This window comes from Octodon degus, unplaced genomic scaffold, assembly GCF_000260255.1.
Source record: "Octodon degus isolate 3935 unplaced genomic scaffold, OctDeg1.0 scaffold00105, whole genome shotgun sequence".
NCBI lineage: Eukaryota > Metazoa > Chordata > Mammalia > Rodentia > Octodontidae > Octodon > Octodon degus.
The window spans coordinates 6,172,552-6,186,392 of NW_004524681.1; the positions used below are offsets into that span (position 1 = coordinate 6,172,552).

The 13,841-nt window shown below is 49.7% G+C and overlaps 1 protein-coding gene across 1 annotated transcript in view; it reads left to right on the plus strand.

The window, feature by feature from the left end:
* The window catches only part of Fbn1 (fibrillin 1), a 217,364-nt gene that overhangs the window by 166,285 nt on the left and 37,238 nt on the right, over positions 1–13,841 (plus strand). Inside the window, exons 43-46 of the mRNA XM_004639014.2 lie at positions 1,923–1,994; positions 6,072–6,197; positions 9,140–9,262; positions 12,451–12,576. Of these exons, the coding sequence (XP_004639071.1) occupies positions 1,923–1,994; positions 6,072–6,197; positions 9,140–9,262; positions 12,451–12,576 (447 nt within the window). The remainder of the gene's footprint in view (positions 1–1,922; positions 1,995–6,071; positions 6,198–9,139; positions 9,263–12,450; positions 12,577–13,841) is intronic.

Here is a 13,841-nt window from a genome sequence, read left to right on the forward strand (position 1 = left end):
TTGGGAAAAAGAATCACGATGTTTTCTGACATGAACATTATGTGAACTGCATGCCCGTTGATAGAACCCAGTGCTGCCGTGCCAGCCCTGCCCTCGGGGAGCGCTGAGACGGCAATTGAGACTGGGCGTGGTGGCACATGCCTGTAACCCCAGCTCTTGGGAGGCTGTAAACAGGCGGATCACTATGAGTCAGATTTAGCAGTGAGACCCTGAACATCCGGTAGACCCTTCCCCCCGCAAAAAAAAAAGATAGAACACAGTCATGCTAATTGCTCACACATTATCTGCTGCTTTGGTGGGAGTTTTGACTGAGACCATGCAACCCGCAAAACATTTCCTCTCTGGTACTTAAAGAAAGAGTCTGCTGACAGCCAATCTTGAGTGAGTCTTCAAAGCTTTTTATCAAACGTTCTAGTCCGTAAAAAGTGTGGAGGTTCTACACGTTGGTGTGCGTGTGTGCACATCAGCTATGTGTGTCTATGTACGTGTGGGTACCTTTTCAATTTTCTTGAAAGGGGCATTTATTATTTTTGTAAACTATGTGTTAAGTACACACACACACAATTTGCTTTTAAGAAGACAAGGAGAGAAGTCCTACTGCTTTCTATTCTGTCCTCAGAGATCATGACACATTTGCCTGGTGGGTACAACAGAGAGCCTCAGCATAATCTCGCGCTGACTTTCAGAAATGACTGTCGAATTCAAGAACCCATATGCCCTTAACATGAAATGCAAGTGTTTCTCTCCATGTTAAATTGCAGCCATATTTAGTGTTGGCTTTCACGAGCTCTGAAATATGCCTCCTTATTTTAAGAGTCTATAATTTTCCTCAGTGACCAGTGGTAGCTGGCCTGGCACTTGTTGGAAGTAGAAACTCACAGATTAAGGAAGAGGACTTTAGAAGGAGATCTTGCTATATTTTAGTCACATAAACATACAGGACTATATAGTTCTGCAGCATTACCCAGGCTGGCCACCAGCTCCTGAGCTCCAGTGATCCTCCTGCTTCAGCCTCCCAAGTACTTGGGATGACAGGCACCAGCCACCTTGCCTGCTTCCTGGTACATTTCAATTAATAGAATTCCAGAAGCCTTTCACCCATTTTCCCTGGGCCTTACCAGTAAGCCTGCGGGTTTCCTCGAGTTTTGATACTCTACCCATTGGTTATGAGCAGGAATTACAAAATCTCAGTCACGGAACAACCAATGGCATTTAGTTCATCTTATCAAGTGTGAGGAATTCAAGCAATGGAAAGAGAAATTCAGAAAGGCAGTAGAGAGAGAGAGAGAGGAGAACTACTCTATATACTAAGTGAACTCGTCTGGGTCTAAAATTTGAAACAGTGGTAGAAGCTGCTTGGCTAGCCCACGTCGCTTGTGGCTGTGCTCTTAGGTACTTGCTGCCGTCTCCCTAGCCTGCTGAGGAGGGGCCTCTGGAAGGCCTTGCAGAGCAAACCTTGCAGTGCTGCCTCCTTGGGAGGCTGCAGGCTCACTTCAGAACTGAGCAGGACCCTATCTGAAGTGAACAGCAGACAGCTTGTAGCCGCTGGCACATGCTGGGTGGGTGCTCCCCCGTCTCGTGATCAGCCATCATGCAGTCATCTTCCTTCTGGGTCTGTCTTTTAAACGGAAGGAATTTTTAGAGCTACTTTTGTCCTAAGGTCTTCCAGTTGCAGCCGGGTGTGGTGGCACATGCCTCTAATCCCAGAACTTGGGGCTGATGTAGAAGGATCCCTGCAATTGGAGGCTGCTGTGGGCTACATAGTGTGTTCAAGGCCAGCCTGAACTGTGCAGTGAAATCCTGCTGCAAAAATGAATAAACAAATTAAGTTTAGTCACAGTCACCTTTCCAGGACGTGTCGCGAGTAACCTTTTCATCAGTCCTGGCTCTTTACTGACCATCCCTGTGCTTATCTTTTGCAGATGAATTTGCTACCCTCTGTGGGAGCCAGAGACCCGGCTTCGTCATTGACATCTACACTGGCTTGCCCGTTGGTGAGTCAGAATTGGGGCCTGCGAGCACAGCTTTCTGGTCTTGCTCTTGCATTAAAAAGGGAACGTGCACTGCTATTTTCTGCTTTCTCCTTTCTATTTTTCTCAAAAGAGAAACACTGATTGATTCTTAGTTCACAGCAGACACCCCGGGTGGCTCCCCTCACAGGCAGCGTTTGTAGCTTGTGATGAAGGACACTGGGAAATGTTTTGTAAAGTTGGAATAAAGCTCAGTGAAACCAACTCTTGGCATCAGCAAAGAGAGAGGTTCTGGGAACAGGGCCAGGGGACATCAGGGTTGACTAATTGCTAGTCCTTGCTTTTGACTAAGATGAGTTTAGTATGAGTCTTCATGCCAGGCCTTCCAGATGGGCTACAGCCCTAGTGAAAGATGAGTTCTGTCTCCCATGCACTTTTCTGGTGTCACTCTTGGTGGCTTTCAGATGAGGAATAGAGTCTGCTGTGTGAGGCTCTTTGGGCAGCTGGGTGCCATCAGCGGGTGCAAGACTCAGGAGCGTCGCGCAGCATCCAGCCAACAAAGACATTGCCCTTGTGGTTCAAATTCAAGTAAAGTAGATGGAGAACTACTGCGTTCACCCACTTTGGCCCTGGGGAGGTTTGTCTCTGTCCTTCGAAGCCCTCTAAGTCTGAACAGTTGTGTCTGGTAGCAGCCATCACCTTATTCCTAATGAGCAAACTGAAATCTACGCCAGCTTTTCCAGTTTCCAGTAAACAAGTCTCTGGTCCAGCAATCAGCCCAGTGCTCCTGGTGCCAAATCCATACGGCCCCGCCATGGAGGCAACGTCCAAAGAAACTTCATGGTTTGGACGGCAACACTGCTGGACGACATTGGCACGAAACACCTGGCCCTAGCTACATTGTTTTTCCCCTTCCTAAAACAGTCTTTTAATCTCTCTAGAATCTGTCCTCAGAAGATAAGTGGTCTCTGCCAGTAGAGCCCTCCAGGGGTGGACCTGGCATCCCCGGGCACGGATTGCCCTCCAGTGCTGGCAGTGGGGGAAAGGACTTGGAGCCCCACCTGTGTCAGCTGCTGGTAGAGCTGAGACGCCCCAGCCACCATGGAGGCCAAATGCCTTTCTTTCCAGTGGAGAAACAGAGGCCCAGAGCTGGGAAGGGACTCACCCAGGGCCTCACAGCTAATGAATAACAGAGCGGGACTGGAATCCAGGCCCAACGCTTAGCTTGGTTTGCCTCTGGCTCTCGAGACCTGAAAACATGCTATTTAGCGATAGGTTCATTGTTACCAAATTCCTCTGTGACAAAATATTTAGATGACTAAAAGAATTTGTTTGACTTTAACTTTATCCTCTCTTTCTGAAAGATCTTCGGATTGTTGGTGTATGAAGTCTATGGGGCTAACCCTGTAGCATGTTTATTAATCTTGGCTGACAATATAAACTTCTCCAAGTTGAAGTTCAAATGAAATCCAGATAGGAAAAGAAGATAAAAATTTAGTATCTCTCTTTAGTCTCTCATGCCTCAAAATGGCTAAAGATGTGGTTAAGCCAGTTATTGTTAAACTTGGTGATATCACATTGCTTAATTTAAAACAAATGAATATGATTGCAGCATTTCATATCTTAATCCACACTAGAAGAATGGCCTCTGATTGTTTTCGTTTGCTGATATTGCATTCCCATGATGGTATTTCACATAGTAACTTAACCACATGAATAACAAAGGTGTGGAGAACCTAGAGACGCGATTGGCTGCTCTCAAAGTGGCAACGCACGCTCTGAGATCCTGAGCCGGGTCAGCTTGCCTTCAAACAAAACGTGCCCTTTGAAAGAGACTCCAAAACTTACCATTAGCCTGTTCCACTTCTCCTTTAAAAGTGGAGAGTGTGCGTCTGCCAAAAAAGGGATGATCGCAAGATACAGTGAAAGTTTACATTTTAGAAATGTATCACTGTGAGAGAAATGCTGCCATTGTCCCTTCCAAATCCACTCGGCCACCTTCTGCAGCAGTTCCGGAAGTCCTCTTTCCTGAGTGTCTTACGAGCTGTTAAAAGCATGAACGCTGCTGCCAAGCGCCATCCCACAGCAAGGCAGGCTTGGACAAACGTGAGGCCACGTCCCCATCCACTGTACTCACCAGCTCTGGCACCATGTGACTTCTGGCTCTCTCAAAGTCAAAATGACCATGAAAGGGAAATGTTGTGAATCAGTTGAGGACGTCGAGGCAGTCACGACAGCACGAGTAAAGGCACTCCTGAACGAGGCTTTGCAGAGCGCTGCAGCCAGGGGCTGGGACCGTGAGACGGGTGTGTTGGGAGTGAGGGCAGGGTGTTTAGCTGGACCCTGGCAGTGTGAGCGTGGGAACTTGAGCATTCACTGTGTCTGGAGATTCCTCTTCTAACCTGGCAGGCTCATGACTAGGTTGAGGCAGGATCCCAGGCACAGTGGGCTGGAGACCTGTGGCTGGAGGCCAGAATGTTGCCCACCCCCTTCCAGCCAAGGCCTGTTGTCCTGCTCTGTGGGGCACCATGGCCAGCTCTCCAGAGCAACAAGCCCTTTTCTGACGCCTCTGTGCTGGCCACGTGGGATCGCAGGAGGGAGGCAGGGCTGCCTATTACCAGGTGTGCAGCACCAGGCCCAGCCTCTGCCCAGATGGGCTTGGTGGCTTTGGGCAAGCTTCTCCTGCCTGGCCTTGGGGCGTACCTGAATGGTGAGGTGGGCACAGTCCCCTACAATGTCTACAGTGGCCATGAATAATCGCAGGTTGAGTGCTTGAGAACCACACTGGCCACGCAGCCAGACATTACGGCCACTATTGCTGGTAGGCGCACTGTGGCCACTCTTACCTTAGAGAACCCTCGAATAGCACGGAGTTCAGAGCAGGTAAGAAAGGGGTGGGGCCAGTGAGATAGGGAGGGGCCAGGCCTGCCCTCCAGTCTGTCTCCATAGTTCTCCTGCCTCCTGCTTTAGTCCTGTTTTACACCCACTTCCAGATTTGGCACTTCTGCACTTAACAAATTTCAGTGGGGCACGTGGTATTTGTCCCACAAGAGTGCTTTGCACTGGAGACTGGTAGAACTGTAGTGTCACAGGCATAGCTGTCCCTGGGCTCCACAAGCACTCAGCCTGCTGCAGCCATCTTCCACAGTGCTGGTGCTGTCTTCACCCTCAGTCCCAGCCACTTCCTTACCTGTTTTCTGCAGCTGTCAGGGAGGCTGGATTTGGGGGCATTATCTGATTGTATAGCAAGGAACCATTTCCACGCATCCACAGACGGGGGTGGGGGGGACCTTCCAAGCGGAAATGGACTCTTCCTCCAAGAGGGAGGGTGTTTGGCAAAAGGGACAGTGACAGGTGTGGGACAGAAGAATCTGTGGTAGTAGAGTTGATGCCCTGAGACAAAACCAAGAAGACAGGGGCTGGGAAGATAGCTCAGTGGTATAAGTATTTGCCTGACAAGTGCAAGGGCCTGAGTTCAATCCCTGGTACTGCAAAAAATAAGTAAATTAATTTAAAAAAATAAAAAATTGAAAAAGATGCCCACAATTACATTATTAAAAAAGAAGATAGTTACTGATAGGTTCTGGCCCTAGTATGAATTGCTAAAATCATTATGGTGGTCATCTAATATGGCCAATGTCCTTAAAACAATAGCCCATCTTCCCAAGACCACCTCCCGCTCCTTCTCCAACTCAGCCCTGGACATAATTGACTTCCACCCTTACCGCAGCCTCAGGGAAGACCCCCCATTAGCTCCCTCAGGTACATCTAAACATCCCTCCAAACTCCACCCCTGCAAAAGGCCATGAAAGCCTCAGCCTCCCTTTGTCTAGTCCAGAGAATTTCTTACCTCCCCCAAATTCTCTCCATGTCCTCAAAGAAAATAAAGCCCCTTTCCCCTCTTCCTTCTGCCCGCTTCTCTGCTTCACTGAGCACCTGTCAGTTACTCAGTCCAGAGGTGCGTGAGTGTCGAGCGGGCGCGGCTGTCCCACGCTGCTGCGGTCGCTTCCCCCGCACCTGCCACCCCCGCACACTTGCACGACCCTCGCTCACGCACTCTCCAGCCCGCGCGTGACTCAGGCGAGCCTGCCGTGTCTGCAGATATCGACGAGTGCCGGGAGATCCCGGGGGTCTGCGAGAACGGCGTGTGCATCAACATGGTCGGCAGCTTCCGGTGCGAGTGTCCCGTGGGCTTCTTCTACAACGACAAGCTGCTGGTCTGTGAAGGTAAGTGGTGCCGGGACGCGTGGTGGCCAGGCTAGCCGCCCACGGGGGCCTGTGACCGCTCGCTCGCCGTGTTTCACCACATAGAAATTCCAGAAATAGTGAAGAGCGTGGCGCGGAGCTACCTGAAGTTTCATGCAAAAAATAAGGACAAGCCCGGCTGCGCACTGCGAGGCCGTACCCCTCCCGCAGGGGGTGGGAGTTTTCTTGGCCGCTTCCGGGCGGCACGGACGGCGCGCCACACACACTGCCTCAGAGCAGACACGCGTGCTCGGTCATCTTGGCGTTGTTTCCCGCACAGAGACTTGTGACTCCCGCGAGGTCTCTGCAGATATCCCCCACGCACGCAGGAGAGAATTAGAATCGGATTATGTGAGGCATGTTGCTTGCATGTACGAGGTGCTTCCCTTACGGGTACATCCATATTGCCGACACTGTGCCTTTTTTTTCTTTTTTGGCGGAACCGGGGATTGAACTCAGGCCCTTGCGCTTGCCAGGGAAGCATTTATTCTACTGAGCCATCTCCCCAGCCCCCTGACACTTTTTCTTACATCTGGGGTAGAAGCTTCTTTTTATGTCTTAGCAATAGGGGTGCTGCAGGCTGTTAAGTGTGTTATGTGCCGTAGGTTAAGTACAGTGATTTTCTCTTCATGTTTGAACTTCGGGCCTCTAGCAGAATTTCGTGCATAACAGAAAAGGTTATCATCCCTCAGAGCTTCTCTTACAGCATACAGGTCAACATTTTAATGTTAGATAAGAAGGCCCTTTTTACCTACTAAGGACAATTTCTACAGCCCAGGCAAAGTGACAGCCCATTCGTAGCCACATCCTTGCTAATTTTTCTTACCGGGCTTTCAATGGTTCTAGCCGAGTGGGCATGTGTCCCTCCCCGTGTTCCATGCGGGTTGTGGGAATGAGGCGGTAGCCATTCTCAGCCTTTCTATGGAGACAGCCAGCTCAGACCTCGGGCTCTATCCTGGGGAAAGGAAGCCACCCAGGACCAGGGACCTGGAGAAGAGAAGGGAGGGGGCCCCGTAGCTGAGGGAGCGTGGACGGAGCCCCACAGCTGATGACCTCATAGAATGGGGTCACCGCCTGCCTCCAACCACACTCTCCTCGGGCACCTGCCTCAGGGTGCCCACTGCCTTTACTTCTGGTTGCATTACGTCCTCCATTCCATTCTGAGGTCCCCTGAAGCGTGACCCAGGTGGCTCCATGCCATACATATTTGCTAAGGCAGCAGCCCTTGACCTGACCCATAGGCAAGGCCACCTGTGAGCACCATGTCACCCTAGACCTTGCCCTACACATGACTTTAAAAGCATGCAGCAGTTCCTCACTGTCAGGACTACATGTGACAGATGCTCATGTGACAAAATGCTCTAGCTTTTGGCCTCCACTTTCCCAAATATTCATCCTCAAGCGAGCGAGCACAGCTGCCTCGTAGCACAATCTTCCCTCTGAAGCTCAGAAAGTGCTGTAGATCAAATGCACACGGCTTTGGAATCATGGTGGGTCTGGAAGTAGTTCAGGGAGCTGCGCGGCCCGCCATCTCCAGGGATGTGAGCCATCAGACTGCAGGCTGGCACATCACAAGGCACTTGTGCAGGGCCCCACCGTGCTTCTGCAGCGACCCGGGTGGACACTGTGCTCTGTCACCCTCCTGAAGATCAGGGCCAGCTGTGGCTGTGGTGGCGCTGCCTCCATTGTAGGAAGGAAGACAGGCAGTGTGCTATTCCGAGGTTTGCTGCCCAGAGGGATGTGGTCCACCCACTGCAGGCGGATCCTGGCCCTAGTGTGTCCTGTCACAGGAGCATGTGCTGGAGAGATATCTGCTGATCTATCTGGCATTCTCTTGTGGGGATGTGTTTGGCTAAGCCAACATCCACCCAACAACCCAGACCTGGTGCTGTGGCCACCCTACCTGTATTTTGGGCTGTCCCCTTCACTAACCGCAGATGGCCAAACTGCTCCATGGTCTGGCCTAGGCTCTGCTGTCACTGTTGTGATGCTGTAAGTTTGACTCCACTGGGCAGCTGTTGTTTTCTGTTAAAGTAAGCAAACTACCACCTGCGCAGAGCAGGAGCTCTGGAGCACGTGGTGTCCACGCATGCTCGCCTTTGCTGCTGCGAGTCAGGCTGGCCTCAGCAGGTTTCATGTGAGGCTTCCGTGCCCATTTCTCTGACTACGCTGCCTCATAGCAGTCGCTGACACGAGTGGCTCTGCAGTTCTATGGCTCAGGGCCCTGTGCCCCACCCAGGAGCTCCCGTGTCCCCTGGCCTCTCAGGTCTTTGCCAAGCTGCTGCATCAGAATCTGCCTTTGACAAGCTGCCCAGTGACACACGGACATGTCAGGGTTTGAGGTTTCACTGTTCGGTATACCTTACAACCTTTCACATAAGTGCAGCCCTGCTGTGCCCTAAACTCCAGGGCTTTGAGCTAGTACTGACTTGCTAGGATGTGAGTCTGTGCCTGTACCAAGTCCTGGCCCTGCCAACCTGGTGTCGTGACTGTCAACCCCAGGGCCCTGTGCACACTGGGCTACCCTTAAGGTACACCCCCAGTCCCAAAGGACCTTTTTTTTAAAGAGCATCACTCAAATTCATGTATTATCATCAAGAGCCTACACTTATGAATGACACCACTGAAGTAGAAAATCATTTTTCTCTTTAACTTATATTCTGAAGAGAAAGCAGGCAACAATTAAGCTCATGTCTGATTAAAGAATGTGAGGGCTGGGGAGATGGCTCATGGAATAAGCACTTCCCTGATTAAAAAATGTGTTTATAGACAGTGGAGCGATACTGTGCTAGAAAGAAGGATAAATTTGAGTCAGTTGTAGGTAACTGGGTGCAGCTGGAAACCGTCATGTCTGGGGAAGAATCTGCCTCAGTGTGAGATTTCTCTGACTCAACACCAGATACTGAGTTCTCGTCTGCCCGCAGACATCGACGAGTGTCAGAACGGCCCGCTGTGCCAGCGCAATGCAGAATGCATCAACACGGCGGGCAGCTACCGCTGCGACTGCAAGCCCGGCTACCGCCTCACCTCCACGGGACAGTGCAACGGTACGTAGCGTCCCCACCGTGGCTGAAGAATGTGCGGGTGAAGGCGCAGACTCGGTGAACCCCAGCAACACATTGGGAAGCAGAACATTGGTAAAATGTCTAAACGCCTCGTTTTTGCTTGCTCTTTATCATGAGGCATCTGTAAAGCAAGGAGCTTGCTTCCATAATAGAGTTCCTGTTCGCCTACTTGCTAGCCAAGCTGCAGGGCCTCCTCCACCGACACGTGCTTCTCTAACCAGCATTCGCAGCCACATGATCTTTTCACTTCTGCGTAAACCCAGTAGGCAGGTGAGGCCCCTGCACCAATCTGGGCAGTGGAGCTCCCTTGAGCCGGACCAGACAACCTGAATAAGTGGGGCAACAGTGCCAGCCACCTCTCTTATTCTCCCTCGCACCCCACATACAACACCTCATCCAGTGCAGGCAGCAAACAGTAGTCATCTCTTACGAATGTGAAGGCATGGTAGGTAAGTGACAAACTGTGACCTTTGAAGTTAGATTTTTTTCCTTGCTCCCTTTTATCAAGGATGCGGTAGAAATAAGAAGGGTGGTATGTTGCCCATTTACACTGATGGTAAGTAAAATCCTTCAGTTTTTGCTGACACCTTGTAGCCAATGCTGAGGACATTAAAACACTGGCGTTTCAATCCAGAAGCAGAGTAATAGCTCGGTGTGATTTTCTTGTAGATTTTAAAGTAATTATAAAGCATCACATATTTAGAACAAAGGTGGAGAAAAATGTGTTATCCTGCTTGCAGTTCATTTCCAGTGAGTTTCCTGGATATTTCATGCATTTGTGAATGAAACAACTCTGGGGAACGTGGTCAGATTTTCCTTGGCTTTCCTGGCCTGGCCATGATTAAGTGGTAGGAAATGCGAGGCTTTCTGTAGGGTATTTTGTATTGTTTTATGAGCCCTTGCTGGGAAGAGGGTGTAATGGCAGAACAAAAAAATTCCTTTGAGAATCAAGACTTGTTTTGTTGAGCTTAAAGGACCATGTGCAAGTGTCAAGCATTTTGTCAACAGAGCTTTGTTACCCACTTATTAAAAATGCAAGGCAGGAAAAGTGGGGACCTCTCTGATATGAACCACAATGCCCCCAGCAAAACTTGGCGTGGACCCCATTTCCCTGCATTTTACTCTTGATTTATATTTCTTTGGAGCCGGCTGAGATAATTCCAATCAAAATAAAGAATTGCCCATGATATAGGATGTGACATTTCACACTCAGTCACGAAGTGGGACTGAGCTACTTACAGATCAACAAAACAGCCAGCCATGGGGGCCCAAGCTTGCTCATAGCTTCTTGCAGAACATTGACATAGGTGAAACCCACCTGCTGCCTCTAGGATGGGCTTTGTGGGTCAACATGACTGTGGACCACAGCTCAACCTCCCCCATTCGCTGAAGTCCTCAGGAAAAAGAAACACACTTCAGTTTTACAATTAACTGTTGAGCCGCTGGGGTGGAAGACTTCATTTTTCAGGCATGTTGCAAAGTGTTCCTTTCTACCTGTGTTCAAAATGGAAAGAACTAGATCTTCCTCTCCATTGGAGGAGCTTTATTTTAATCCATAAAGATATTGCTCCAACCCAAGCCACAGCTGGTCTTAGCCCCTCTGCTGTTGCCTGGAGATCGGGAGAATGGGTCGGTGGGAGAGCTCTGGGTACTGGTCTTCCCATAGCAGTTGGCTAGCAGCCGCAGCCCTGTTTGAAGTGTGGTGCCAGCTACTGACACTGGCAGTGGCACCTGAGCACACCACCGTCTCAGACATAATCTGCTGGGAATTCAAATCCTGTTGCTTAGACAGACCTCGTCTTCTGGTCTCAAACACAGGCTGGTAGCTGTGGGCCCCTCCACTAGAGCCTCCGAGTGCTCCATGGTTAATCTTCCTCTCTTTCTTTAAACCATCAAGAAGGAGAGCAGTAAAAGAGAGAATGTTTTTGATTCCTTTTTAAGAAGATCCTTCATGCTCTCTCTTGCCTGTGGAACCCTGACATAAGACAGACCTGGTCCCCTGCAGGCTTCTGGTCCCAGTGGGAGCTAGAGGTGACAGAGTCATGGAAATTGGGGGTGGAAATCGGTTTCCTCTGCCCACCCAGGGAAGCAGTTTGCTCATTTCAAATTCATTTTCTCCAGTAGAAATATTCAAAAGCTGTAAACTTAGCATTGCTGTGTGACTATGAACCCCTTAATCCCATTAGGGACTTTGAAACAGTGCGACAATTCATCCCTCTCGTGGGAGCTGGTGTGTGTGGGAGGAGGAGATGTCTGGCCCTCTCCGGGCAGGTTACCCCTTGCAGCAAGCAGTGCCCATTCCTGATTGTGGTGCACTTGGAAGACAGGGCAAGAGAAGTGTGTGCACCTGCAGCTAAGCAGGATGTGGTGTGGGCCCAGAGCACCGAGCAAAGACAACACTGTTTTCCTCTGTGCCTGTAGGAGGTCAGGATGGAACAATACCCTGCAGATGACACTGACTTTAAACAGTCTGGAAAGTTTTTAAAAAGTTAGAGCCATAAGTGGGCATGGAATTATGTCCCTTTTGAATTCTTGCATTCAACTCTGCCCTTCAGCTAATCACAGTTCAGGAAGGCAACAGAGATTTGGGTGATCAGAAGTGCAATTTAGCACTGAGATGGCGCAGAAGTCAAGCGGGAGGACTTTCGCTCTGTGGCCTCCAAGGAAGAGGAAGAAACATCATCAGGATTGTTGGCTCTGAAAGGAACCATTGTACGCGGCCCTGAAGAGCTGATGGTGCAGAAGGCTGTGGAAATGAGAGCAGAAAGTGAGGGGAAACTTGAGCTTGAGGCCACATAGGTTGCCCATCAAGAAAGTCTTCATCTTAGCAACCGGGTTTGTTTGGCTGAATGTAACTTTCCAGCGGAAGAGTCAGGGACTTAACTAGACAAAGCACTTCAGTTAATTTCACAGCTTGTGACACTGCGTAGGCAGACCATGCCCCCTTCTGCCTCTGAGATTTCTCCTATTTCAGAGCATGACCGATTGCCCCCAATTTTCATGAGTTGTCAACATATCCCAACCTAAGTGTACACCCACATGAGACAAAAATAAATACAGCGCTAGTTTAGGGTTAGGATTGATCCTGAGAACAATGCCTCGAAGCAAGTGGGTCCATGAGATTTTGTGCCTTTTAAAAAGTTTCCACTAAAGTTTTTTTGGCCTTGCAGATCGCAACGAATGCCAAGAAATCCCCAATATCTGCAGCCACGGCCAGTGCATTGACACCGTGGGAAGCTTTTATTGCCTTTGCCACACTGGTTTCAAAACAAATCCTGACCAAACCATGTGTCTGGGTAAGTATGCGATTATCACTGCGTTGTTCTCTTTACCGAAAAGTTCATTTGCACCTGAAGGTCTGTGCAACATAATACTGAGTCTTTTTGCTGTTTACGGAATAAAAATTGATGGATGTACAGCAGCAAGATCCTACTTAGTCAGTGGCAGTCTGAACGTTGTAAACATCTCTCCTGATTTGCGCTAGACTGTCAGTGTAGGAAAACAGGATTTTCTTTCAGTGCTGGGGATCAAACCTAGGACCTCTCTCATATGAGGCAAGTGCTCTGCCACTGGGCCACCCTTGCAAGTCTAGGAAACTTCTTGCCTAAGGGATAAATTGGGAAAGATTTGAAAACAAAAATTAATTTTATTAATGCTTGGCCCTTATTTTTGTTTTTATGTGGGTTTGTATCATTGGAATACAGTTCAGATTTGAATGTGACTGAGCCGTCTTTAAAGAAGGGTCAGTAGTTTGTACCAGACCCTTAAAGGCAAACTAAACAGATCCTCCGGAGGCAAACAAGAAAGAGGCAAGGAATCATTTTCCTAGGGGAAAAAGAGCCCAAGCTTTTAAATCTCTTCCCTGGCTTCAGTGCTGTCAGAATGCCGACCTAGAAGGAGCTTCCGGGGTGACCGATTGCTCTCTTGCTGGCCCTTTCTTTTTCTTCTTGAAAGCAATGTGGGTCGAGTCTTTTTGGGCCTTTAAGAGCACGAATCAGGCTCACAGCCCGAACAGCCACTGTACAAACAGAACTGAAACTGATCACCTTGGACAGTATGGGGCACAGGGCAGAAGTTTAGTCTTCTGTACACCCTCCAGAGTCCTGCTCATCCCGGGCAGCTAACCCCTGCAGCCAGGAGATGCCGCATAGCGTTTTTTCTGTTTTCCACCTGAACTTCCTGGAGCTCTGTAACAAAGTCTGAATCTTAAGTAAGCTTTTCCTGGCTTGGCTGGAGGCGACTAGAGAAGGAAGAGGCCCTTGATTGCTGGCACAGTGCAGTGAGGAGAGGGAGTCCCTGTGGAGTCCACAGTCACCTCCTATCAGCATCACAGATAACTCCTCTTCATCAGGTCTACATTTGGAAAGGAGAGGCCATCATCCTCCCGTCCCTCTCTTCGCTCCTCCTCCTCGCCTGCCAGCTCCACAGGCCGCCCGCCTCACTCTCTGCAGTCCAGGCCTGCAGCCTGCTCGTGCACTTTTATTTCTCCCTGATGTAGTGAACACCTCCTCTAGGTAGCTAATGTGGTGGGACGCAGAAACACTTATGATGCCAGGACAGC